Here is an 18,865-nt window from a genome sequence, read left to right as displayed (position 1 = left end):
TGTGATTTCTTGACGGAAAAAGTAGAATTTCAGGTGTAACACACGGTTGCAATAGTAAAAGCGGACTTTGTGGAAATCGCCATGGAAACCAAATTAAGAACCGAAATCATCATTCTTGCGTAGCTTCACGGACGCACTCTCTCAAGGTCGGCTTGAGACAACTCCTGCAGCTCAGCGTGGCCGGGCAATCACGGAAAGGAAATAACAAGGGGCGTATTACCGCCTCAAACCGAATACCAGCAGAAGTGGCCCAGCCCAGCTCGGATGCCAGGCCCGTCTGCCGATTTCCGGGACGCTTTACCTCATCAGCGGCTAGCTTGGCGGACTTTGTCCACCGCGATTGATGCACGACAGTGACGATCGTAGCTGGCTGAGTGGCCATGCAGGCAAATACATATGGTTCGTTTAGACCATATGCTGTTATTTATCCAACCTTTTTGTCATACAGCCCCCTTTTCCTTTATTTTTGTTTCTTTGGTGGTTATATATCTCAGCCAGCAAGCTTCGCTTGAGGACTGGCATACCGGTGCTGGGCAAGAGAGATTTCCAGCATATATCGGGACTGTAACGTTAGAGGGAAAATATACAGTGTAGATGCGATCAAAACTATATCAACTTCAGAATTCGACAAGTATACTCGATTGTTTCTTTGGGCCGCAACGAACGTCTCGAAGGCAAAGTTTGTGCCATTTCCGGGGGTTATTGTCAAGTAATATTGAGGTTATTTTGTATTCGTTCCTCATTGGAACCTATATACTGAATAGTAAAGCTCTAGAAGTCTTTGCTAGAATTATGATGAGACTATTGAGAAAGAATATGTGTGTTGACAGTCTGAGCAGTGGTTGGCCGTGGCTCATGGCCAGCTTTGTCTCGCCGCCGCCGAGTGCCAACAGATTGATAAGTTCCCAACAACTTTGCAAAAGAGTGCACACCCGAAGATCTCATAAGCCTATTGGGAGTAGTGGCATTTTACATTTACCACTTTCTTCAAGTGTTACCATTGTTGTACAAGAGTGTGTTCTCATACCAGTAGACCTCATGAACCAGCATAAAAGTGGTCCCAGTACAGTGCGCATCTTGCTTCCACCAGCATCGCGGGGCTTAGCTTGGTCCGACCCAAGCTTCACTTCTCCAACCACGCGACAGCTTCACCACCTACCACTTTTTCAGACTTCCCTGCCACGCATCGCAAACATACGACTCCAACTACCGGCGGCATCAATCTATTCGCTGGCTAGACCTTCCGATAACTGGCAGCCATGGCTTCGGGCGATGGCCCTCCGCTGTCCATGCGACCCTTCCCCGTCGCCGACAAGAGCCCCAAGAACCTCGCCGACTTCATTGCCCGCGTCAATGCCCTGCCGGGGGGCTTCCGCTCCGTCACGGAGACGAGCCTGGAGGAGGACATCCACGCGCGCAACGAGACCGATGGCGAGGACGTTGACATGTCGAGCGATGCCGACGACGACAACGACGATGATGACGACGAGGATGCGAGCGCCAAGGATCCGGTTGTCGCGCGCATGGAGGTTCTCAAACACATAGAGTGAGATCACCTAGCCACTGGCCTCCGGACATGCGATCGTCCCGGCTAACTTTGTTTTCTGTGCAGCATCGCAAGCAACACGGCCATGCTCACGCTCGACTCCCTCTCCCTGCTGCTCTCCAAGCAGCACCCGACGCAGGCCGGCCTCACACTCAGCCAGCAGCTGCGCGACATGGTCGGCATTGGCACCCTCGGCGCCGACCGCCTCGACGACGCCAACACGACGCCCGCCAAAACCGCCGATCAGGCCGCCGTGGCCCTCGGCTGGACCCTCACGGAAATCAACCGCGCGCGCGACGCCGCCGACGACGCCACCGCCTTCCTGACGGCCGAGATGGCCGCCGAGGGCCGCTACTGGGAGGGTGTCATGGGCATCCGCCAGGCCGGCTGGTCTGTCTGCCGCATGCCCCAGGAGCGGCAGACGCTCGGCGTGCGTTTCGGCTTCTCCGAGGCCGCCGCCGACTTTAAGCGCAACGGGCTGGCGCCGATTCGGCGCGGCGACGACGGCGAGGCAAGGCTGGACATCGGCCGGCTGGGCGGCACACCAGAGCGCCTCGTCGTGACGTATGAGCGCAACGGGCAGGTCGTGGGCCGCGCGGCGCCGCAAGAGCTTGGCGACGAAGAAGAGTGTCTCGAAGCACGCGTGCTGGGTGCCCGGAATACAATCTTTGCACAGGAGCTCTGGCACGAACTCACCCGCGAGGCGCGCTCCCTCGCAGCGTACGACGTACATCCCGACGGCGAGAAGCGCCTCGTGTGCGCCGTAGACGGCGAAAACGCGCGCATCATCATCGAGCTGCTTCCCGTCGCCGACTGCCAGCACCCCGCCGACGAGAAGCAGCTGCCCGAAGACACCACCGCGCAGGCCATTTCACTCGCGCTGCACATCCTCCTCACCTACGCCCACCGCTGCAACGAGCTCCTCCGCATCCGCCCTTTACCGCCACACATCCCGCGCACGCGAGGCCAGCAAATATACACCCTGCTGCGTCCCATTGTCGCGCGCCTCCTGTTCGCGCGGCACGCCGCCGCCTGCACCGCCCTCGTCGGCAGCCTGACGCGGACGCTCCGCAGTGCCGGCCTCGCCGCCTCGTCCTTCACGCTGCGCACGCCGCAGCCCACCGTCGCCGACCTCGCCACCGCGGGGCCCAACCAGCCCTCGGCCGCCGTCAACCTCGTCCGCGCCATGCTGCAGCCGACCGACTTTGCGCTCGAGATTGCGCTCCTTCCGGACGTTGCATTCACCGTCCGCGGCCGCACGTACCTCGCGCCCGTCACGGCCACCTACTACCACGTGCTCGCGCCCGCCGACGCCGCCATCCACACGCTCTGCGCGCCGTACGCAGACGGCTATCCGGAGCTGCAGGCGCTGTCCGACTATCTATGCATGGCGGCGACGCGGGCGCTCGCCGCGCATCACGGGGAGAAGCTCAAGGCGGCGTCGACGGGAGAAGGGGGGGAGGCGTGGGCGCTGGGCGTGCACGGCACGAGAATCAGAAATACAAAGGACCTGGATAGGTCGCAGCTTGACTTTGCTGTCACGCAGGAGGCGGATGGCAATCTGCAGCTAAAGGTCTCGAGTGTGCCGAGCGGCGGCGCTGCGTCGTTGTCATCAACGGACGGTGAAGCAGCACCGCCCAAGGCCTCTGCCGCCGCCGCTGCAGGGCAGTCGTGGACGTGGACGTCCAGCAAGGACAGCTCTGCACAGGAGACGCTAGAAGCTGTGGTGGAAAAAATCCTCAAGAACTGAGAAAAGGTCACCATGTAGATTTGAATTCATCGGCAAAAGGCACATGGCGTCATTATTAGGCATTGTAAAAAAATAAAGCCTAGGAGTTTGTTGTTTTGCATGGTATCTATCCTTCGTCTCATCTAGCTATAAACAGAGCAAACCTTGAAATTTATACTATACCCTTTATGTCATCATGGCATCGTCCCAGAAGAATAAGAGAGAAGACGCTTAAGCCGTGAATCATATAAAAAGAAAAAAGAGGTCGACCCTCAAATCAGCCACTGTGTTGGCCTGTTTCGACCTAGAATCAAAACAAAAATAAGAAATACCGAGCTATCATCAGCAAAAGATATTCGTGCAAAGAAAAATCAAGACACCCGCTAGAAATGCCACGTCTGCTCGTCGCGTCTGTTAAACAAAAACTTGAGCTCGCTGACACCCAGTCTTGCAATCCGGGCACCCTCCGCCTCGTCGAGAGCCGCCTCCACAATGGCCTGCTTCTTGTCCTTTAACTCCACGATGCGGTCTTCGACCGTCTCCTTGGTCAGGATGCGAAAGACCTCGACGGGCTGCTTCTGCCCGATGCGGTACGCGCGATCGACTGCCTGCATCTCAATGTACGGGTTCCAAAAGGGATCCATGATGATGACGCGCGTGGCCTGCGTGAGGTTGAGGCCGGCGTTGCCAGCGCGCAGCGAGACGAGCAGCACCCTAACCTGCTTATTTCCGGGATCCTGGAAAGCCTTGGCTACGTTGTTGCGCTCGTCGCCTGACATACCGCCATCGTAGCGCTCCGGCTTGGTCGCGAAATTCTCGTGCTCGAGGCCGACTTGAATGAGGTCGAGTAAAAGGGTCCACTGTGAAAAGACAATCGACTTGCCGCCCTCCTTTTCCGCCTCTTTGAGCAGGCGGATGCATTCGCTGACTTTCGCGGAAGGGAGCCAGTTCTCTCGGAGGTAGTTCATGTACTTGCGGTAAGCCTCACGGCTCTTGCGGGCCTCGACGCGAAGTTCTTTGAGCATCGACGGCTTGATGTCCGTTTTGATCACCTTTTGTTTCTCTTCTTTTTGGTCCTTTTTCGCCTTTGACTTGGTCTTCTTGGGTTTCTTTTCCTTGACCAGTCGGGCACGCTTGCCCTGTTTTATCTTGGCTTTGCGTAGCTTCTCCTTCTCCTGCTCATCTTCTTCCGACTTGACTCTGCTTGATGTAGAAGCCGCAGACGACACTTCCGCCTTGACGCCTTCCGCCTTGATGCCCTCCGCCTTGATATCGGCGACATTTGACTTGGTGTCCATAGTATCATCAGAGTCGCTAAAAAAGTGGTCATCGACAACGAAGCCAGGCAAATTGCCCTTTTCGTCCACAGCATCGTCAGAATAGATGTCGTCATCGCTAGCTTCGCTGTCTTCGACAAGATCGTCGTCCGACTCGTCTTCCGATTCATCCTTCAGCTCCTCTTTGAGCGCCTCCGGCATATGCACCTTTTGGAATGCTTCCAGTGTAAAGCATTGTTTGGGATCGAATTGTCCACGGCAGACTGGGCATTTGCATTTGTCGCTCTCGTTTCCGTGTTGAATATTCGTCGATGTTGCATTGTCGACGATACGGCTCAGACACTGACTGCAGCTGTCGTGGCCGCAGGGAATAAAGAACTGAGGTGATATAACGGCATCATAGCAGATAGGACACTCGAATCCGTTTGCGGCTTTGATTCTGGCAATGATACTAGGCTGCAGCTGTTTGACCAATTCGAGGACCTCATCTTCGGTAATGGGAGTGGCGTCAGTAACGTCGAGATTGAGATGAGGGTGGCAACAAGCTTGACGGAGACGCAGAAGGAGCACAAGAATGTTGGAATAATTCCTTCCAACACTTCCTTCACGCAAATACTTGCTGAACTGTACCTGGGCCTTGACTTCCAACTGGTCGTAATAATCACGCTCATCATGTGAGAGCTCTGCATACACAACCTGTTCAATCTTGGGTGGCAGCGTCAAGATGGGCTTGCCATCCAGCAATGAATTCTTCTTGCGTCTGAGCATAATGGCTTTGAGAAGTGCACGGAGCTTGGACATGGCGACACTCTTCTCATCACCCTTTTTGCCGAATAAAACGCCAAACTGTTGACGGAATCTATCCCAAGCACAGTAAGGCCTAATGCGCAAAAATGCAAGCAGCGAATAAAGCTCCAACACGCCATTCATCATCGGAGTGCCTGTTAGACACCAGCGATAGGTGGCCCGGAGACGGTGGCAAGCCTTGGCGGTCTGTGTCTCCTTGTTCTTGATGCACTGGGCTTCATCAAGGATGACCCGATGGAACTTGGCCTTTGTTGGGTGCAGCAAAGGGAACCTGACTGTAGTTTGGTTGTTGGTGTAGTCAGCGCTTCTCCCGGCATCAGCGTTCTCCTTCATGAAGTTTTCCAGTCTTTTGAGCTCTGCAGCAATGGTGCCGTACGTGGTGAGCACCACATCGTACTTGAGAAGCTCATCAGTGGTAGTCTTCTTGCCGTGGTACACATACACAGACATCTTATGGGATGCCGATATCTTAGTAAGAATTTCATCCTCCCATTGACGAACAAGGGCCAGGGGTCCAATGATGAGGTTGGTTTTAGGTCGCTGGGTAGCAGGCCTTGTCACCATCAATGCCATCGCAGAGATAGTTTTGCCTAGACCCATGTCGTCCGCTAGGATACCACCCTTGTTTGAGCCATCTTCCATGGCTTGCATCCACTTGAGAGCGAGTTGCTGGTGGTGATAGATGTTGACCTTGAGGCCCTCGACTGTATCTTGGCGCTCCTCAAGAGGAATTTCTACGTCCGGACGAATATTTCCCAGCAGCTCTTCCAGTTCCTTGTCGCTCATCTTTTCCTGATCCTGAGTCAAGTCCAGGAAATATTTCATGCGATCGGACACGGGAGGGTGACCAAACCCAGCCTCTGCGCTGCCATACGCAAAGCCACTTGTGCGGTTGATGATCTCGCCCATCTTGGAAGAAGAGCCCATACTGGGAACAGTAGGCCAAGTCGTCGACGCAAGAACATGGGGTGATCTCTGGGTAGCAGGCGGGCCAAGCTGAGAGGCTGGGCTAAAGTATTCGGAGCCCGGAAAGGCACCAGGCAAGCTAGGATACTGCGGTGGCATTGCCGGAAACTGAGCTCGTCGTCCATTACGTTGCTGGTGCTGTGCGAGGCTATGTAGTCTATACTGCTCGCCCATACGTATACTACGCACAAGGGCGTCGCGGTCTGCACTGGACCAGGCGTTGGGGTCGAACTGTGCCCTGGCAGCACCAGAAACCTTGTTCCTGTTTTCGTGAGATGGGTACTCAACTTTGAATTCACTCGAGTCCTGATCAGTGAATCCAGCTCTAGGGGCCCCGCTCGTCCGAGCACTCATCATGAGTCGCTGCAATGGATCAGTTCGGGAGTCCCGCGTCTCGTTGGGAAGAGGGTGAGGCTGCCGCGGTGCATGCTGCTGTTGAAGGCTTCTAGCCATTCCGCGGTCACGCTGTCTTTGTGCAGCCAGACTCTCCTGTCGCATCTGAGCGGCAATGTAGCCAGTCGTATCCGCGAGGTCGTCCCTGAGCCATGTTAGCCGGTTTCTATTCGGCTGGTGGGGGCGAGGTTGCGCACCCTGTGAGGTCAATAACCTCCAGGTTATCCGAGTCTAGAATATCATCCATCGAGTTCCTCGGGTCCCTGTTGCTAGCACCCGACATTGGTGTGGTTTTTTGTGATTTGGGGTGTATGCCTGGGCTGGTAGGACTTCCACGGTGTGCAAATTCTCGCTTCCTGTTGGGCAGATTGACGGGTGTAGTAGGCGGACCTAAAGGGATTGGGTTCCGCTCTCGTTTAACTGCCATGGGTTTAGCTGTCAGTATAAGTAAAAGGCCGGGTTTCTGTTCTTTGTCCCGGCAACGTACCACTTTGGGAGCCTGTTGGTGTTGGGGCGGAGCGAGACGGGCTTGCTGTCGGACCTTGTGAAGCCGGTTAGCAAGTAGAGATTATGTGGTGGCAAGAGATACTTGCTACCTTCAAGCTTTCGGAGCTTATCCAAGAGCAGCTGAATCTCCCGCCTGGCGCCGATGCGCACCCTCTTGGAGTCTGCATCCTGTGCGTTGGCAAGCGAGTCCAGAATGGCCCGCTGGAAGCCAATCTCCTCTCTCAACGTATCCATTTCCTGTGACCTCGGGCTGGCCATGCTGTAGCGCGCCGCATGTCGTGCACGGCAATGAACGCCGCACACGCAGAATTATCGTGGGGCGCAGTGACGCGCAGTGCACGCCCGAAAAAAGAGGCTGTGATGCGCCCAACCCAGGAGGGGCAGGTTTCGAAGGGTCCCGGATGAAGAAGCGACCGAAATTACGAGACGCAGGATTCAGAGGATCGGTTCGAGATGTCGGTGATGCGTAGATGTGGAGATTAGTGTTGGGCGGTCCTGGTAAAGTCGAGCTCAGCGCTGGGTCAAATTTTCTTCACTGCAAACGTCGTGATGCTGCTCGGGCGCTCTGGACGGCTGATGTTGGACGCGTCGGAGCGTGGCGATGTCAATTAAATTTCAGTGGAGACGGTCCGCTGTGCCTCTCCCCTGTGCCTGATCTACGGGGCGCCGAAAGTACCACAGATAGTGCTACCTTAGCGTCTGCCACCACTGTGCTTAGGTGGATGGCACGATGGGCACCTGCCAGGCAGCCATTCACCATTGTTCTGTCAAAGCTTCAGCTCGACGTCGCACGAGGGCAGCCGTCAAACGAGAGACTATGCCGGCATCCGTTTCTTTTTTGTTGCCTGGTCTCTTGCACAACCTTGACCTACTGGTGTGACCGTCCTCACCTGTTGTTCACCTTGCCCTCAGACTGCGGCACGTGCTCAGATCCTCTCTTGTAACGCTCTGTATTGTAATGACTGTTCCGCTGAGCCGCTATCTCGCACAAACGCAAGGCTGCTTGGAAAATGTATACCCAAAACTCCAATCTTGTACAAAACAAATGTTCCAAAAAAAAAAAAAAAAAAAAAAAAAAAAAAAAAAAAGACAGTGTGCCACATATTGATTTATCCTCACTGTGGACCACCGATAATGCCATTCCAGACCTTGCCAGCCTGCCCTGTGATCCAGTCCCAGGCATCCCCCACAGCGCCCACAATCGAACCTACTAGACTGGGGTTTTGCTCATCGTTGGCTTCTTCGCCATCGTCCCCGCTACCGGTTTTAGGTTGCTGGGGTTCGTCCGTCGCCGCGGGTGCCGCCGGCGCTTCGGTCGCGCTCACTGGAGTCGGAGAAGGTGACGCCTCAGTCATGCTGCTACTCATGCTCGATGGCGGCACACTTGCGGATGACAACACTGATTCAGTGTCACTTTCCATCGGCATAGGGTCTTGTTCCTCTGCAATCTCTTCCGTATGTGTGCCAATGGGTTTCAAAGGCAGCCTTAAAGTGCCATTGTTTGGCTGAGGTGTGAGACCAACCGAGTCGCACAGCAGATTGTACAGCTCAGTGTTTTCTGGGTATCATGTCATTAGTATTACGATGATTGATTCGCCGTCGTGTGTATCGACTCACGGAATGGTGTCATTTCGCTGTTCGCCGGGTGCGGGAATGCTGGTCCTCTGGCGATAAAGATAGCCCTCATCAAGGGATGCTCATGGTCGTAGCCGTGCAGGCCACGCGGGTGATACACCTCGTCATCCGCAACCGTTGCGAGATCAAACTCGTCCTTCTTGACAATGGCCCAGCCTGTTTTGGGCACAATCCAAAGTGGCGCAATGCGCTCATTCTTGGAAAAGTGGTAGCGCTCAGGCATATCTACGTCTCGCATGTACACCTCGATGCCGGGGGTCGACTTCGCTTTTTCCTTTAGCCCATCGTACAGTGATTGCGTGTCTTCGGGGTTCTTTGGTCGTAATCCCATCAGCGGCCAGCCGTCTGTGTGTTCAATCTTGCCCGTATCGACCAGGTCCTCGAGCTGCAGCAGTCTCGTCCTATCGGTTGTGGCCATGCCGTGATCCGAAACGACCACGACATTGACAATGTGGGTAAGGTTGCGCGTCTCTAAGCCCTGGAATATATTGTCCATCATCGTATCCACGGCTTGGATCGTGGTGCGAATTTCGGTGCTGTTAGGGCCGTACTTGTGTCCGTCTGCATCAACATCGGGAACGTAGGCAGCAATGAGCTGCGGACGCCAGTATTCGGGATCGGCAGATTCGTCTTCCTTGCCGGGCATGTCTAAGAATTCCATGATTCTTGTCACCTTGTTGTCAAGTTTCTCGTTGCCGTTGTACTTGTCCAGTACGCTGGGCTCAATATCGAGAATGTGAGCTTCGCTTCCGGGCCACATGTGAACAGCACTTCTTACTCCCTGTTTCTCTGCTGTGGCCCAAAATGGCTCACCTCCCCACCACTTGGGATCCAGGCTGCGTTCGGGATCGGTGTAAAAGAATTCGGCCTTGAGCTCTGGGTCCCAGAACGTGTTGCCGACGACGCCATGTGCTTCGGGGTAGAGTCCGGTTGCCAGCGTGTAGTGGTTCGGAAACGTCACCGATGGAAATGACGGAAGCATGTATTTCGGCGAGATTCCTTCCTTGACAAAGGCATTCAAGCGTGGCGTCAGCCCGCGGCTCAAAAAGTCAGCGCGGAACCCATCCAAGCTAATGACCAGGGTCGTCGGTCCGAACAACGCCGTGCCATTGCTAACAAAGCGATCTTTGACAATGGCACCGTTGTGCTTCTTTGCCTTGGATAACTTCCAAGCGACAAGCACAAGAATGGTAAATCCAATCGCAATCAGCGCATGGATAAGAAGCCAGCGCCTCCAGCTGCGTCGCCTCTGTACATTCTCCTGCGCCATCATCCCTAGATGTCGCCTATCCATCTCGTCGCTGTCGTCTCGGTCGCTGCTATCGCCGGTGGTGCTGCCGTCCTTCATACCCCCCTCCTCCATCTCGTACATGAGCTCGCCGTCCTCTCCGTGCTCCGCACGCTCCATCAGCGCCGCTCTCTTACGCTGGCGCCTCGAGCGCCGGTGTTTGCGTTTCTCTGCGTGCAGGTCCTCGGTGGAGCTGGCCGCCGAGGATAGAGACATGCCGGACAGGCTAGGACGGCGGAAGAGGTTGAGAGGGTTAGGCACAGCGAGGCCGGACCCGCGGCGCTCACGCTCCTGCTTCTTGCGGGTGTCGGTGACGAGGCGATCAATGTCCTCCTCCTCCACCAGGACGATCCGGTCGTGGGCGCGCAGCTCGCGGCTGTTGCGCGCCGCCTGCTGCAGCTGATCGTCGTCGCTGTCCGAGTCCTGGTCACTACGCGAGTGGAGGGACGCGGCGTCGTCATCGTAAGCAACGGGCGACAGCAGCGAGCCCTCGCGCCGCCGCATAGGTGTGTCTGTGTTGAGCCGATTCATAGACATGATGAATGGTATGCGCTTTGCCGGAGCTCAAAAGCCCATGATGAAGATATGATGATCATGCAAAGCCGGGGTCTGACAATCGATGGGATGTGGACATTTTGCGGCCCCTGTAACCTTGCTGAGTCCAGTTGCCGCCAGTCGGTGGGTCACCCCCGTCTGCCCTGTCTGGCCTGGCTTTTGGATATTACCTTGGAATGATTCATTATTCCCCTGTTCACGATGATCTGCTCTGGATTTGACTTCCATACTGTAATTCACCCGCCTGTACCCTATGTCATTAATGCGTAAATTTCTAGACCATGCTCGCCGATATGTGGCCGCGACAGTTGCCTATCGCCGAGCATTACCGACCTAGCTATCCCATGCACTTATTTCCATGTCAGCCGCTTATCATTTCAAGCACCAGCAAGTGTAATAGGCCCCTAACTTTTCATCAGCCAAATGATGACCAAGACCCCTCTTGCTACGTATTAGGCTCACAAGCTACCGCCACGAGTGGCAGCTCCCCCGATCCTCGATGGCTTCCTCAACTATACAACCATCGTCAGCCCAATACATTTGGTCGCGAACAACCGTATCAGCAGAGGCCTGTAACACGTATTCGCCTCATCCTAGTCTTTTTTATCTGATGAGTCAAACAAACAAATAACGGAAATAAAATAAAACATCGCAGTCTGAGCGGCAATGGCTCTTGCCCCTCTCTTCTTTCTGCGCGCCGGACAACCGTCGCGGCGGTCCAACTGGGACCAAGCAATCGTCGCCTTGCCAGACAGCGCGAACCGGACCTTTAGATTCCACTTTGAATGGCAGCGCGGCCTCTTTGTCAACGTGCAGCACTTCCCCGCCGCCGCCTTCCCCGACGCCCAGCAGAACAAGGGCGATGGCGAAAAGGACACGCTCTACTACCCGCCGCCGCACTATCACCTCTTTGCCGACGAGTACTTTCTCGTCACCCAGGGCGCGGGGACGTGGCACCTGTGGGATCGGGACGTCCGTCTAGCGGCAGGCGACAAGGTCAAGGTGCCCGCCCGCGCGTGGCACTGGTTCGAGGGCGACCCGAGCCCGGACAGGCCCCTGACGACGGAGATTTACTTTGACAAGGGCGACGCCGTGATGGAGGAGCGCTTCTTCCGCAACGTGTTGGGGTACCTGGCCGACTGCCATCGTGAAGAGGTTGAGCCAAGCATCTGTCAGCTCTTGCTCTTCTTTTACAGCTTTGAGATGGTCCCCGGGCTGAGGATTGCGAGGTGGGAGACGCTGAACTTGGTTCTGAATACAGCGATCATGTATGTCGGAAGTGCCATTGGAATGTTATTGGGCTACCGAAGTTCCTATGACGAGTACTACAAGGCTCAGAAAAAAAGCCAATGATGCACTCTGCATGTCTCTTTGAATAGCTTCTACAATAGCGATGCCCCCAAACTCAAGTCCATGTGTGATACCCCCAATGCCACGCCGTGCATAACTCCCAATGAGGGCTCCCTAATATCCCCATTCCATCAAGTACTTATCCAGAGCCTCCGCAGAGCCTTCTTTCAGCTCGTCCTGCTTGCCCTTGGCAAAGGTCTCCATCATCCGCGGAGTCTGCCAGGACGGCTGGCACAAAGAATTAGCAGACAATCTCAAAGGGGAGCTCTGGGCAATAGTGTTTCCCACAAGGGATGGCCGGGGAGCTTGGCGCTCATGGGTTAGCTAAGTGCACCTGGCTTCTGGCCGAAGAACTTTGGATACATCTTATGCTTGGCGGAAATTGAATGTTTGAGGGTTGCATATTCCATAGTAAGCGCGGAAATGGCAATACGACAACCGACAACCGACAGTGACGAGACGTTGGTCCATAATGTGTTACCGCTCAGTACAGTTGGTTATCTCAGTCAACTGCAAAGGCAAAGCACAACGCGCGAGAATTATTAGAGCATACTCAACTGTAAATGTATATTTAAACCATGACCCCAGTAACCCTTGTCCATAATCTTGCAATTGTTCATACCAAAATAAAGTATGCTAGTGTACATTCTCATTGACCCTCAGGACTTTTACTTTACGCACTTCCATTTTCGCCATCCACCACCATCTTGTCCTTGGTCGCCTCGGCCACAAAGGCCGCCTCCACCGCCGCGCGGCGCCGAAACACGCGCAGCCAACGCTGTCCCCATCTTCGAATCAGCGTCTCGTCCGTCTCGCTCCCGGCATCCTGCTCCATCAACTCATCCTTGCTGCCACTAGCCCACGACTCGAGCGCGTCATTGATGGTGCGGAACAGCTCGGTCATGTCGGCAACCTCCTTTTGGCGCGTCTCCTCGTCGACCGCCACGTCCTCGCCGCTGCCAGACGGCACTGCGAGGATCTGTCGCACCCGCGCCGTGACCTTGGAAACGGTGTTGAAGATGGCCTCGTAAATGTGCGGCTGCGCTAGCGCCGCGCCGGGTGAGCCCCTGTGCGAAGCACTATCGGCCAGGATCGCCCAGTCGGCGACGGAAAAGGGTGTGAGGATCGAGTAGTTGAGTAGCTTCTCGATGATGGACAGGGCCACGCCGGGGTGAGCGTGCCAGTAGGCCATGACGGAAGAGATGATCTGGGCGCGAGCTGCCGGTGAGGTGGCCCCTGCGTCGATCAGGCGAACCTTGCTTCTGTCGATGCAGGCAAGGACATGGCTCATCGACTTGGAGCCCACCCAGCACATGGCCGTCACGAACACGTCTGTGCTGGTGGCGACAGGGTCCAGAGCACGCTCCTTGGCTTGCGCCTGGATGGCATCAATGGTAGGCTGGATCTCCTCGTCCGTTGCCTTGCGGCGTAACAAGGCTCCTAATTCTTGGCCCTCGGCGGAGAAGGGTGTGTCTGGATTCTTGTACTTGAAGTCGGGCACATCCTGCTCCTTCTCGGGACCGATGAGATGCTGGTACGCTTCGGGGAGCGTCTTCTGGATTCTTTGAGCAAAACTCAGGCGAATCTCCTTGTCCAGCGCACCGTTAAGGAACCACTTCGCCGGGTGCAGATCTGACAGCGCCGCGTCGTCTGACCACTCCGACCACTTCCAAGTGAAGCCAAAGTTGCTCAGGTGGTGCGAGAACCAGTTGAGGCAGCGATATGACAGCTCCAGATCCATACGCGGGCTGTTGCGGTACAGGTGACGAATGGCTCGGCCCAGACTGGGCGCAACGGCAGCTGGCGCCAGCTTGCAGGCCTCCGTGAGGACCGAGTGGTAGTAGACGAGCTTACAGTCAGGCGTCGGCAGCTGAAGGAGCTGCGAAAAGACCGTGTCAATTGTCACGTCCTCGGGCTTCCATGTGGAGCGGTTGCCGGCAACATTGCGCAGCTCGTCAAACGGTGTCGCGCGCTTGACAAATGTGCCGTCAGCAAAGTAGCAATCAATGTCCATGAGGAAGCGAGCGGTGGCGTTTCGGTTGTAGTTGAGGCCGTTGACTGTGTCAACGAGCACATCGCGGATGAGCGATGAAGCAATGTGCTGTGTGCCCGGCACAGACTCAATGTCGTCAGTCTTAGGATAGACGGATAGGTACACCTCGGGAAAGAGGGCGCGGGGTCCAGCGACCATGGCAGCCGGAATAGAGATGGCGGGAATCGCATGCTTGCGAGCATTCGTCATCTTGTCCTGCGTTTCCACGTCCTCGAGCGCCATTTGCCATGGGCGAGGCAAACATGCCAGCTCCCAGTCCTTGGCAGCCTCTGCTTGCAGTTGCTTCTGAAGAAGCACCAGCACACTGGCAGAAGCAGTCGGGCTCTCTTCGTTGCTCTTAGTAAAGTAAGGGTCGACCAGCGCATGCAGCGCGTGGGGTTCAGAGGCGATGATGTCGGTCTTGTCCATGAGCTCGGCGGCCTTTTGCTTGAAATCACCTGGCGCAGCGACCATGGCGTACGGGATCGTGAGGAGAATGATCTTGACGATTTCAGTTCCAATAGTCTACATTGTGTCAGTATATACCATTCACTGTGTAGATCTCCCAATGGGTACGTACATCTTCAGAGCTCGCCGTCTGCAGTCCAGCAGCGCGGTCGAAAAGCTCCTCCAGCAGAGGAAACACTCCATCTCCTTCCAGATTGCGTTGCAGACAGGCCAGAAGCTTCAGATACAGCTTCACCTCCGTCCACTGGCCGGCGGCAATGGCGCCTTCGAGGTCCTTGGCTAGGCGCTCGAGGACAATCTCCATGGCTTCGGGTTTGAGCGCGTTGGCGACGAGCACCACGGCGGCCACAAAGGGGGTCTTAAGAGGCTGCTCGAGCGCCATCTGCAGAACCAGGTTGACGTAGATACTGCGCAGATGCTCGTCGTCATAGTTGTCGGCAATCATCTGCGCGAGAGACAGCACCTCGTCGGCCCAACGTCGCAGCAGCGATTCGGCAATGCTCACGAGCTGTTTTCTGAATCGGACAGCCACTGGAGCTGGCTCATGTCGCTTTCTTGGACGTCGGTCGTACTGATCATCATCATCTGCTCGTTTTGATTGCCAAGGGTCAGCTTCTGGTTCCTCGTCGCAGAGCGCTAGGAGCTCTCAAGTAGCTTCAAATTCAGGATTCATACCTCTATAACGTCTCTTGCGATTGTGTCCGCCCGATTGTCTTCTGTCGTAGTCGGCCATGGTGCAGGTTGACTAATTGATGCTCCAAAACCGGCGGGTTCTTCAGTGTCGCGGCGTCAAACAAGTCTGGATATCCAAGCCTGCAAACGCCTGCGCTACGCGTTACAAGCTGTCGCAGGACGCTAGGCAAACTAAATTGCTGCCTCAGGCAATAACCATGGAAGCACTAGTACTGCAGACTCAACGCCGCGCAGCGAGATATTTCTTTGTTTCTGGTCTGCCCATTCCTTTAAATATTTTGCTTAGAAGCTATCGTTATCAGGCGTTTCACTGGCACCTTTCATGATTGCGAGATTAGCGAAGCAAAGCGCCCACAATATGATGGCAAAGACACACGTCACCCAGACGTGAGCACCATTTGGAAAGTAGAATGCAAACACAACCTGAATTCATTTTGGTATTCGAATATGCAGCCAAATTCCGACTTGTATCAGCATTATGTTATACAAGCGGCAGGCTTGCGCCACTTTGCCGTAAGAAATGCTTCTCGGTATAATTGCTCTCCGCCTTGAAACAAAATCCCCCGTACGTAATTCATCATCCATAACCAGCACATCAAGCAGAAGTAATAGTGTTACCAACAAATCTCAGACGGTTGACGCTGCTTCGAGTTCATCACAATCGGGGCCATCCAAACTTGACGCAGCTCATAAAACAAAAGAAGAAAAAAAGGACATGAGATCTGCTACTCGGCTCGCAATCCCTTGCACAATGGACAGCGGTCAGACTGCCACGGGACAAGCACGCTTCCGGCAGCAGAAGTGCTCGTTCAAGCCGCTTAAGCCCCACGCAGTGAGAATATGAAGACCACCAGGCATGTAGATAATGAAACAGAGTAACCGTCGTTTGAAACACGCAACTTCATCAGCCAACTTCAGGGTCTGTGGACAACTTTTCACCCAGTGCTCCACTGCAGCCTAGCCAGTACACCGGAGAACTTCTCCAACATCGGTGCTCTATGCTGACTTTGCTGCCGAGACCAGGCTATGGGCAGAGCATTAGACGCTGGTCCTACCATCCCATGAAATTTGGCCAAGCCACCCAATAACGAGTTTGAGCAGAACAGTTGCATGTTCGCCAGATTGTCGAAAAACAGAGCTTGCATGGGAAAGAAAGCAGCGCTCCCCGTTGCCATGCAAAGCTTCGAACCAAGATGGCCAGCCAGGGCTTTTCGGCAATAAAAACAAGAGAAAATCAGCACCATGAACACTTGAAGTGTTCAATCAAGCTTGGCCATCATCTCCTGCTTCGTCATCGGGGTGAAATTGTCAATATCGAGACCGCTTGCTGCGAGGACAGAGCGTTGATGCGAAGGGACTAATTGGCTGTTGAGGTCGGGAGCGATGGACAGTTCTGTAGAAGAAAAATTAGCATTCTTGACAGGGAGTAGAGTAAGGGCAGGACGCCTACCATGACGAGTAAAGTCAAATAGGTTGGGGAGATCGCGGAGCTGGCCAGTGCCGTGTCTGGAGTCCGGCAGTTTCGTCTCGGGGTCGCGTAACTCATCAAAGAAGGGGTGAACCATGGCATTGACGGCAGCCTCTCTCTCCGTGGGAGTGTATTCAAGCAGCTTGGTGATGAGGTCAATAGCATTCGCATCAGCCTTTCGGAAGACCTTGTTGAACGGGTGAGGCTTAATCTGAGGGAACTTGTGTTCCATGTAGTTGGGGTTCATGGTGCGGATCTGTTCTCTAGTAGGAGTGCCGAGTACTTTAATAATTTCGACCAATTGGTCGATGCCAGATTCACCAGGGAAGAGAGGCTGGCCAAGCATCAACTCGGCCATGACACACCCCGTTGACCAAACATCTGGAAGGGAATAAATTAGCAAGCAGGATTAAACGGCGGCGTATTTTCTAATCTTACCAATCTTGGTGGTGTAGTTTGTCGCGCCAAAAATGAGTTCAGGGGCGCGGTAGTATCTGGAGCAAATATACGAGACGTTGGGCTCATTCTCAACAAGAATCTTAGCGCTGCCAAAATCGCAGAGCTTGAGAATGCCGCTGGTCGGGTCGAGAAGGAGATTTTGCGGCTTGATGTCGCGATGGCAAATGCCTTGCGAATGAATGTAGGCGAGGGCGCGGAAGAGCTGGTAAATATAGAGCTTAACTTCGAGGATGGGCATGGTAGTCTTCATCTTGTTGAAGAATCGCGAAGCTCGGTAAACAGTCTCGGGAACAAATTCCTGGACCAAGTTGAGGTAGACTTCATCCTTCTGTAACATGTCTCGTTTAGCTTGTGTAGTAACGAGGGGAGAGCGTACGGGGTGCTTACTCGTTCGCCGTTGGAGTAGTAGAAGGCCTTGAGCTGGACAATGTTGGGATGACGGACAATGCGCATAATTTGGAGTTCACGGTTCTGTCAAGGTCTATTAGATCCAGATTTCCTTTCTCAAGAGACGCGGTCGAAGAGATACATACTTTGAAACGTTTATCTTGGAGGACACGCTTGATGGCGGCATCCTCACCAGAAGGTGAAAGCTTGGTCTGGAAGACGACACCGAAAGAACCATTGCCGACGATTTTACATTGGGTATACTGAAGCTCTCTGGTTTCGCCAGTCACTCCATCTTGGACGCGCTCACGGATTACTTCTGCAAGGGGATTAGTAGGTGCGTGAACGGCGTTTTCGCCCGGGGCAGCGATGGCTTAAGGACAAGATTGCTCACCTCCCATCCGTAAGCTGTTAAACGCTCCGGGTCGCTGCGATGACATGCTGCAAATATCTAGGCCAATTGGCGACTAGGATACTATTGGACGCAGGCGCGAGACCACCAGTGTGGTATATCAAGGGGTTGGGTTGCTTTGGCGAGAGCCGTGTTGGGCGGCAGGGTCCTGAGAGACCCGTGTCAAACTGGTACGCTGCGACGCAACGTATGCCTCCGAAGTGCGGGAGACGTGAATAGAAGCCACCGAAAGCTTGGCTACTGGGCGGAGGGCTGTTAGCGAGTCGGTTCGGTAGAGCAGACGGAGTACGAGGCGGAGAGGCGAGGCAGCACAAGGGTAAGCAGAGTAGGTGATGCGAAACGTCGCCAAGATGCGACAAATTCGGCCAGGCGAGCGCGAGGATATTGAAAAGAGAACTATCGACGCACCGCCGAGCGCGCGCAAGAGCCGGACAGAGGTGTGGTTGAAAAGGTATAGGTAGTAAGGAGATTGGCCTGGTATGTAGAAGCAATTGTGGAATGATGATGGTTGGTAAGGGACGCTGGCTGGCTGGGGCTGGGAGGGGCGCGAGTGTGATGCGGGGCATTGCAGCGTAATGTATGGGACGTGGGATTGGAGCTCATCTGGACGCAGAAGCTATCCGCTCCAAGCACAACGGTCCATTGGGGGTCAAACAGCAATGCAGAGGCGCAAATAAGCCGAGAGATGAGCGTATCGGAGGATATTTGAACGCAAGACGGGCGCGGCGGAGGAGGAAGCGAGCGGCAGGTGAGGGCAGAGATGAGGAGCAGCTTACCAGCACGAGGGTACAGAATGGGCGCGGGATGCGGCGACGGCGACTCCGATACTGTATAGAACAGGAACGGAGGCAGATAGCGTATAGAGAAAAGAAGATTTGACGGCGACGAGAACG

General features: G+C 54.8%; 7 protein-coding genes across 7 annotated transcripts; 3 read left to right on the top strand and 4 right to left on the bottom strand.

Annotated features, from left to right (window-relative positions):
- Positions 1-1,259: 1,259 nt before the first annotated feature.
- Positions 1,260-3,296, top strand: LMH87_004300 (uncharacterized protein; the record flags this gene model as incomplete). The annotated part of the gene is made up of 2 exons (XM_056195497.1): positions 1,260-1,546; positions 1,613-3,296. 2 exons carry the CDS (start codon positions 1,260-1,262, stop codon positions 3,294-3,296), a joined length of 1,971 nt encoding a protein of 656 aa, XP_056049120.1.
- A 362-nt stretch (positions 3,297-3,658) lies between these two features.
- Positions 3,659-7,483, bottom strand: LMH87_004299 (uncharacterized protein; the record flags this gene model as incomplete). The annotated part of the gene is made up of 4 exons (XM_056195496.1): positions 3,659-6,863; positions 6,916-7,138; positions 7,206-7,259; positions 7,315-7,483. The coding sequence occupies 4 exons, from the start codon at positions 7,481-7,483 to the stop codon at positions 3,659-3,661; spliced, it is 3,651 nt and encodes a 1,216-aa protein (XP_056049119.1).
- An 857-nt stretch (positions 7,484-8,340) lies between these two features.
- LMH87_004298 (uncharacterized protein) lies at positions 8,341-10,685 on the bottom strand (the record flags this gene model as incomplete). Its single annotated transcript, XM_056195495.1, has 2 exons — positions 8,341-8,783; positions 8,843-10,685. The coding sequence occupies 2 exons, from the start codon at positions 10,683-10,685 to the stop codon at positions 8,341-8,343; spliced, it is 2,286 nt and encodes a 761-aa protein (XP_056049118.1).
- Positions 10,686-11,369: 684 nt separating this feature from the next.
- LMH87_004297 (uncharacterized protein) lies at positions 11,370-12,056 on the top strand (the record flags this gene model as incomplete). The annotated part of the gene is made up of 1 exon (XM_056195493.1): positions 11,370-12,056. The coding sequence occupies one exon, from the start codon at positions 11,370-11,372 to the stop codon at positions 12,054-12,056; it is 687 nt and encodes a 228-aa protein (XP_056049117.1).
- Positions 12,057-12,726: 670 nt separating this feature from the next.
- Positions 12,727-15,286, bottom strand: LMH87_004296 (uncharacterized protein; the record flags this gene model as incomplete). Its single annotated transcript, XM_056195492.1, has 3 exons — positions 12,727-14,610; positions 14,666-15,138; positions 15,229-15,286. The coding sequence occupies 3 exons, from the start codon at positions 15,284-15,286 to the stop codon at positions 12,727-12,729; spliced, it is 2,415 nt and encodes an 804-aa protein (XP_056049116.1).
- Positions 15,287-15,766: 480 nt separating this feature from the next.
- LMH87_004295 (uncharacterized protein) lies at positions 15,767-16,090 on the top strand (the record flags this gene model as incomplete). The annotated part of the gene is made up of 2 exons (XM_056195491.1): positions 15,767-15,811; positions 15,878-16,090. 2 exons carry the CDS (start codon positions 15,767-15,769, stop codon positions 16,088-16,090), a joined length of 258 nt encoding a protein of 85 aa, XP_056049115.1.
- Positions 16,091-16,505: 415 nt separating this feature from the next.
- On the bottom strand, positions 16,506-18,000 carry LMH87_004294 (uncharacterized protein; the record flags this gene model as incomplete). Its single annotated transcript, XM_056195490.1, has 6 exons — positions 16,506-16,639; positions 16,697-17,095; positions 17,153-17,501; positions 17,561-17,644; positions 17,707-17,879; positions 17,955-18,000. The coding sequence occupies 6 exons, from the start codon at positions 17,998-18,000 to the stop codon at positions 16,506-16,508; spliced, it is 1,185 nt and encodes a 394-aa protein (XP_056049114.1).
- Positions 18,001-18,865: the final 865 nt, after the last annotated feature.

This window comes from Akanthomyces muscarius, chromosome 2 (genome assembly GCF_028009165.1).
Source record: "Akanthomyces muscarius strain Ve6 chromosome 2, whole genome shotgun sequence".
Lineage (NCBI taxonomy): Eukaryota > Fungi > Ascomycota > Sordariomycetes > Hypocreales > Cordycipitaceae > Akanthomyces > Akanthomyces muscarius.
This window is presented reverse-complemented; position numbering and strand designations above follow the sequence as displayed.